Raw genomic sequence first — 7500 nt, forward strand, 5'->3', positions numbered from 1 at the left:
GCCGCACACACACTGCGCACATGTGGTATTGGTTTGTTGACGGTGAAGGTGCGACCTTTCGCGGTTTGACCTTTTGTGTTTGTTGTTGCCGAGGGATATGCGAGCTTGACCCACCATCAGACACCATTGGCCATGCAAGATGGGTCACACAGATGTACACCGGCACTAATCTTTTTCCATCCATTCTTCCACTTGCACGCTCTCTCACCATCACCCCACCTTCACACACACACACACACACACACACACACACACACACACACACACTTGCTTCTTCTTCCTATTCCTAGGCCCCAGGGTATGAGTGACATTTAGCCGATTAGGTTTTCATTTCATTATATGCGATGAGACTTCAAGCTTTTCTCTACTCTCATATTCAGAGTTACTTAACATTTCCAAAGCTAAATTGGGTCTCTCTTGCTGTTGAGTGGTGCCAGTTTGAGTTTAAGCGTGTGTGTGAGGTGTGCGTGAGTGTTAGTGTGTGTATGTCTGAATGTATGTATATCCATCTGTGTGAGTGCGTGTTTGATGTATGGATCATAAGAGTCTTGAATGGCTATTGAGTAATGTAAGTCTACACATTTTCATTTACAGTACATTTCTGTTCTAGCGATCCTCTCGTATACTTCATTCAATTGCTACTATAATTCAAATCCAGTGAAGAGTGGTGAAAGTGTCTGCTGAAATAAGCACACGGAGGTACTGTAGATGTAGTTGACCATTCATCTGTCCTGCTAAATGAAATGATCTAAAATAAAACAACTAAAAGTGCAGCAGAGAGGCTGTCAAACAGAATCTGTTGGAATGTGAGTGTGTGTGTGTGTGTGTGTGTGTGTGTCTAGGCCTGGCATTTATATCTTGGTGAATAAAGTAGCTGACGGATTTGCACTGCCATCGGCTGTGGCTGCTCATTTGACAGCAGGGCACACACACATCCGCGCACCCCCCCACCCGGCACCCCCCCACACACACACTCACGCATGTAGACACACACACAAACACACAAGCACACACACAGAGAATTTAACCACAGCATGTGATGCACAGAGCCCATGGGGGCTGTCATGTCATAAGAGTCTGACATTATTGATGTGTACAGGGCTGGCATGGCAAGGCCTTGTCTATACCAGTACCATGGCAACCACACAGACACACACACACACACACACACACTCTCTCTCTCTCAGCTTTGCTTATTGCCTTAACACTTTAAAGAGACATTCAATTGTCCCATGCTCAAAACAACTCCCCTTTTTCTAGTCCTTTTTCTTCTGCTCCCTTTCTCTCCCCCTCTCCTCCTCTTTATATCACTCTCTCTCAAACACACTGTTTACATTCAACATTTAACTGAGACACCATCTGGGCAATGAAATGGCACTGAAGTGACAAATGGTGAGAGAGTGTGTGTATGTACGTGAGCGTGTGTATGTGTGTGTGTGTGTGTGTGTGTGTGTGTGTGTATGAGTGTGTGTGTGTGTGTGTGTGTGTATGTGTGTGTGTGTGTGTGTGTGTGTGTGTGTGTGTGTGTGTGTGTGTGTGTGTGTGTGTGTGTGTGAGAGAGAGAGTGAGACAGAAAGAAAAAGAGGGGGAAGAGATGAGTGTATGAGTGTGACAGTGGGTGGATGACAGAGAGGGAGGGGTGAACGTGTGTGAGTGTGTGTGTGTGTGTGTGTGTGCGTGCGTGCGTGCGTGCGTGTGTGTGTGTGCTCTTCCCAGGTGTTGGCTGTGTGCTGCTCTAACCCAGCTTGGCCTACTTTCCCTCAGTGACGATACTGTGGCACAGCCTCCGTATAAAACATGGCGGCTGATGCTGCTGCTGCTAGTGCTGCTGATCACTGCTCCCATTTCAGGTCAGCACAGGGGAGACCGGTGATCAGCACAGCGACACGGGACCTGCACTGGTTTACAACACCAGTATCCAGTATTACCTGGTTACCTATCACCTATTAAAAAAGTCATACTGTATTTTGTTGTATTGATGGCTCATAGCATCTGTGCGATGCATTTAGAAAAGGTGTAAATGTACTGTATGTGTGTGTGTGAGAGAGATAGTAGATATTCACAAGTTTCTGTATGTATGTGTATGTGTGTGTGTGTGTGTGTTGGGTTACGAAGACAAAGCAGGAAAAGCACAGTGTTAAATCTTCAGCCTGCAGTGAACACACACACACAGACACACAAACACACAGACGCAGACACACACACACCCAGACAGCCTCAGGCTTCTGTCACATCAATGAGGTGCCTGAGGCTTGATGTGATGTGTGTGCATGTGTGTGTGTACCACCTAACTTGTACGTGTGTGTGTGTGTGTGTGTGTGTGTGTACCACATAACTGTGTGTATGTCTATCTATGTTTGTATGTGTGTACGCGCATGCACATGTGTGTGTGTGTGTGTGTGTCTTAGTGTGTGTGTGTATGTGTATGTGTGTGGTATGGTGGTGGGTGACAGACAGCTCATGGGCCTGTGCTGAATATGGACATTCCTCTACAGACAAGACTGGGGGAGTGTGCTCACAAAATGATGCCTTCAATTATCACACTGGAATGAATCCTCCACAGCCCTCCTACAGCGCGCGCACACACAAACACACACACACACACACACACACACACACACACACACACAGGTACATGAAGGCGGAGGGAGGAACTATAGATACTAATGCATATAAATGGCTCCTGCATGATGTGCAAACACTGCAGCCAGGCAGTGATAAAGGAGGCAAAAGGGCTAAACTGGTTACCAGTCTACAGCTTCTGGTGAGCACCATGTTGACTCACTAACAGTCAGTCACACTATTTACATTCAACATTTAACTGAAACCTCACCTGGGCCAAGGGACAGCTCTGCAATAAGAGATTATCACTGTGTGTGTGAGTGTGTTTGAGGTTGGCAGGTGGTGACGCACTCATACAGCTTGACCCAAGACCAACGGAGCAGCAGAAGCATATGCAACCACCATGACAATTACCACGCACTGATCCACCCAGCTCTCGCCGGCTCTCGCCAGCTCTCGCCAGCTCTCGCCACCCCCACCACACACACACACACAGTCATCAGACCAGCGTCGTCCACAGTGCCGACTGACGCCCGCTGGCCAGCCTCCACCTGAGAATCTAAAACAGTATTCTTCTTCTCAGAGACAAGTAGCTCACTTTCCTTTACTTTTAAGGCGCGACTTAGAATAGAAGGCTCTTTCTTATGTAACCCCACCAATCTAATCAATGGGGACAAAAGCACCTTTCTCCTCTGATGAGGGAGGCAATCGAGTATATAAAGGTGTTAAGTGTGCACATTGCCAAAGTAATTATGCGCGTGTGTGCTTGTGTGTGTGTGTGTGTGTGTATGTATGTGTGTGTGCGTGTGGGCTTGTGTGTATGTATGTGTGTGTGACAGCAGGTGTATAGTTATGTAAACAAGCACAATGAACCTTAAATGAACTCAACAACAGCGCGTCAGTGGAGCCTCTGTGTTGCAGCTGGCCTGAGTCCATACACGCACAAATATGGAGAAGGACTGAACACAAATGGAAAAAGGATTGACTGCAGATGGTTTATATCGCCCGTATTTTCTCTCCCAAACTATCAGAAGGCTGTTAAAAACAGCAGGAATGACCACAGCACCACCATAGGCTCAGGGTCCTGTTCAGCGGTATTAATAACTTTCTCAACCCTCCAGTTGGTCACACAATGTCCTCTTCATTCTCCCGTGAGGACATTTTTGTTTTTGTGATTATAGGATCATCAATACTAACAGCAACCAATGACAGTCATAACATGTTTAATGTTTAGTCACATAGGCTATCTCTAGTTTTTCAGTATTCCAAAAAAGTACCAGTGAAAATACAGTTTCCTATGATCACATGGTCAAAAATGAATACACCTTTGGCCCACATAGACATAGAAGTAAGAAAGTGTGTGTGTGTGTGTGTGTGTGTGTGTGTGTGCGCGTGCGCATGTGAAAGGGAGGGTGAGAAAGTGTCAGAGATACTGAGTTGGGTTGAAAAAGATTTAAAACTGGCAAGTATCACAATGGATATGTAATGCTAACTAACCCTAACCCTAACACATGACACTGTCATGACACATTAACTCTAACCCTAATCCTAACCATAACCCTAGCCCTAACCCTAATCCTAACCCTAACTCGTTATGACAAAAACCGAATGACACTTAATAACACAGAAGCGTTAGTTTATGACACGTTCATGACAGTGTCCAAATTGGTTTGAAAAAACTGTTCAAATCCATCATGTATGCATGTATGCAATTTAATTTTTCTGGGCATAATAGTTTTTTTTTTTTTTAGTATATTTTTTAGGCTTTTTATGCCTTCGATTAATTCGAATTTTATGCCTTCGATTAATTCGATAGGATAGTGGAGATTGACAGGAAGTGAGTGGGAGAGAGTAGGGGTTTGATCCGGAAAGGACCACGGGGCGGGAATCGAACCCGGGTCGCAGGCGTACGGTGCAGGTGCCCCAGCCAGTCGCGCCACTGCTGGGGCCTGGGCATAATAGTTTGTAAGCATGGCAATGCATTGATTATCATCATCTTGAGCAACATTCTCATGCAACACACACACGTGCCGCACTTACTTTGTGGACGCCTCCTCGCTATACTTCTCCTTCAGCTCTTTCAGCTCTGCTCGGGCTGCTTCGAGTTCTGTAGCAACGGAGGGAAAACACCAAACCATCAGTGTGAGACAGCGAAAAGACACACACACACACACACACACACACACACACACACACACACACCTGCCACACTAGCCTCAAGTGGAAATGTACCCATCTTCAGGATCTTACATACATACAGCACGCAACATTCAGTCATGTAAGAGATGTTTCACACTCAAACTGATCTTATCCACACGCTACACGCTTGTCTCCTTATGGAAGCATTATTAATTACATTCACACAATCATTTGTCAAGGTTTTATTTCAGAGTTTTAGCTCATATGCCTACACTGATCTAGTAGCAGCATATAGACAGAATGGACAGTTGAGTAAGTAAATATGTAAGTACTGTGCATGTAATGTAACATGAATGAGTAAAGTCCTGATTCTCTTTAATAGGGACAGAAGTGCTCTTGTCTGTGGCCACATAAGGGCACTCTAGGGGTTTTCAGAGTGTGTGTGCACTGTGCAGTCACACAGCGTGGTGCACCTCCCCCTTTCATGGTGAAAGTTTAAAAGCACGGCCCCAATCAAAATGCTGCTGTAAGCACATTATAAAAAGCCCTTGTGGCGAGTACCATGTGGCTTCAAAAGGCTGCCCAACTGTGTCTGTGTAAGGCATTAGTGTGTGTGTGTGTGTGTGTGTGTGTGTGTGTGTGTGTGTGTGTGTGTGTGTGTGTCCATATATTCATGAGTGTGCATGTCTGTGTGTGTGTGTGTGTGTGTGTGTGTGTGGGCATAATAGTTTGTAAGCATAGCAATGCATTGATTATCATCATCTTGAGCAACATTCTCATGCAACACACACACGCACAAGACTTATTTTGTGGACGCCTCGCTATACTTCTCCTTCAGCTCTTTCAGCTCTGCTCGGGCTGCTTGAGTTCTGTAGCAACGGAGGGAAAACACCAAACCATCAGTGTGAGACAGCGAAAAGACACACACACACACACACACACACACACACACACACACACCTGCCACACTAGCCTCAAGTGGAAATGTACCCATCTTCAGGATCTTACATACATACAGCACGCAACATTCAGTCATGTAAGAGATGTTTCACACTCAAACTGATCTTATCCACACGCTACACGCTTGTCTCCTTATGGAAGCATTATTAATTACATTCACACAATCATTTGTCAAGGTTTTATTTCAGAGTTTTAGCTCATATGCCTACACTGATCTAGTAGCACATATAGACAGAATGGACAGTTGAGTAAGTAAATATGTAAGTACTGTGCATGTAATGTAACATGAATGAGTAAAGTCCTGATTCTCTTTAATAGGGACAGAAGTGCTCTTGTCTGTGGCCACATAAGGGCACTCTAGGGGGTTTTCAGAGTGTGTGTGCACTGTGCAGTCACACAGCGTGGTGCACCTCCCTTTCATGGTGAAAAGTTTAAAAGCACGGCCCCAATCAAAATGCTGCTGTAAGCACATTATAAAAGCCCTTGTGGCGAGTACCATGTGGCTTCAAAAAGGCTGCCCAACTGTGTCTGTGTAAGTGCGCATTAGTGTGTGTGTGTGTGTGTGTGTGTGTGTGTGTGTGTGTGTGTGTGTGTGTGTCCATATATTCATGAGTGTGCATGTCTGTGTGTGTGTGTGTGTGTGTGTGTGTGTGTGTGTGTGTGTGTGTGTGTGTGTTCGGTGTCCATATGTGTGAGTGTGTATGTCTGTGTGCATGTCTGTGTGTGTGTGTGTGTGTGTGTGTGTGGTGTGTGTGATTGTGTGTGTGTGTGCATACACACCTGTCTCTAAGGTCTGTGTTTTAAGCTCGGTCTCCTGTAGTCTGGCGGCCAGAGCGTCATGCTTCTCCTGAAGATCCCTAGGAGAAGAACAGCGCACCACACAAACATGTGTTAAAAGCCTCTGGGCCGTTTGAGGCTCCTGGTAACTCTATTAACTGATTAGCACACATGGATATGCACTCATACTTACATCTAAATCATACTTAATGTCTAAAATCAAACCAGTTGTATTCATTATCTCACTCAAAGCAAAACATGTTATTGTTGACATAGCAAATAGATGTTCTTACAGAATCCATAGGCTTTTATTTCAGAATTCACAAACTTTTATAAGCCTTTATTTGCAGCAAGCGTTTTTTTATGTGCAATGTTCTTTAGGAGCAGCAGGTTCTTCTGTGGGTTCTCACCTCTCTCTCTCCACAAAGTCGTTGGGTGGGACATCCTCCTGGTCTGACCCCCGACTCTGTAGTGACCTCTTATACTCCTCTATCTTCTCCTGAAGTGCTTTAATGGTGAGCTCTGAGGAAGAGAGAATGAGACAGAGAAATAGAGAGAGAGACAAATGAAAGAGTAAAAGATGAAAGAAAGAGAGAAATAGAGAGAGAGAGAGAGAGAGAGACAGAGAGAGAGAGAGAGAGAGGGAGAGAGAGAGAGATCAGCAAATGTGTGGAGATACAAAAACCCAACAGAGTTCACCATGTCAAACGCATGGTTTTAGTTGGAAAAGCCTCCATCTGTCTGCCTGTCCTCTAAATGCGGTCTGTCAGTCTGCCATGTTCGGCCCAATTACTCGAGCAGACGTCACATCGCTCCCGAGTCTCGCCGTTGGCTCGGATCGCCTGTGTGTCGGCACACACTCCACGGGAAGAGAGGGGGGAAAAAGACCCGATTCACAAAATAAACGGTGGAATAGAGAGATCAACATTGACAGATCCCTGATGGGGGAAGAGAGAGTGAGAAGGATTGAAAGAGAGAACGAGAGGGATTGAAAGAGAGAGAGAGAGAGTGATAAAAAAAGGGGGGGGGGGTGGTAGAGAGAGAGGGATAGAGAGAGAAAGA

At 45.5% G+C, this 7500-nt stretch overlaps 1 protein-coding gene across 1 annotated transcript in view; it reads right to left on the reverse strand.

Moving 5' to 3' along the window:
* cux1a (cut-like homeobox 1a) overlaps window positions 1-7500 on the reverse strand; it is a 109143-nt gene that overhangs the window by 38623 nt on the left and 63020 nt on the right. The window contains exons 5-7 of the mRNA XM_048230296.1: window positions 6849-6960; window positions 6442-6518; window positions 4603-4669 (exon numbers count right to left, since the gene is read on the reverse strand). Of these exons, the coding sequence (XP_048086253.1) occupies window positions 4603-4669; window positions 6442-6518; window positions 6849-6960 (256 nt within the window). The remainder of the gene's footprint in view (window positions 1-4602; window positions 4670-6441; window positions 6519-6848; window positions 6961-7500) is intronic.

This window comes from Alosa alosa, chromosome 2 (assembly GCF_017589495.1).
Source record: "Alosa alosa isolate M-15738 ecotype Scorff River chromosome 2, AALO_Geno_1.1, whole genome shotgun sequence".
Classification (NCBI taxonomy): domain Eukaryota; kingdom Metazoa; phylum Chordata; class Actinopteri; order Clupeiformes; family Clupeidae; genus Alosa; species Alosa alosa.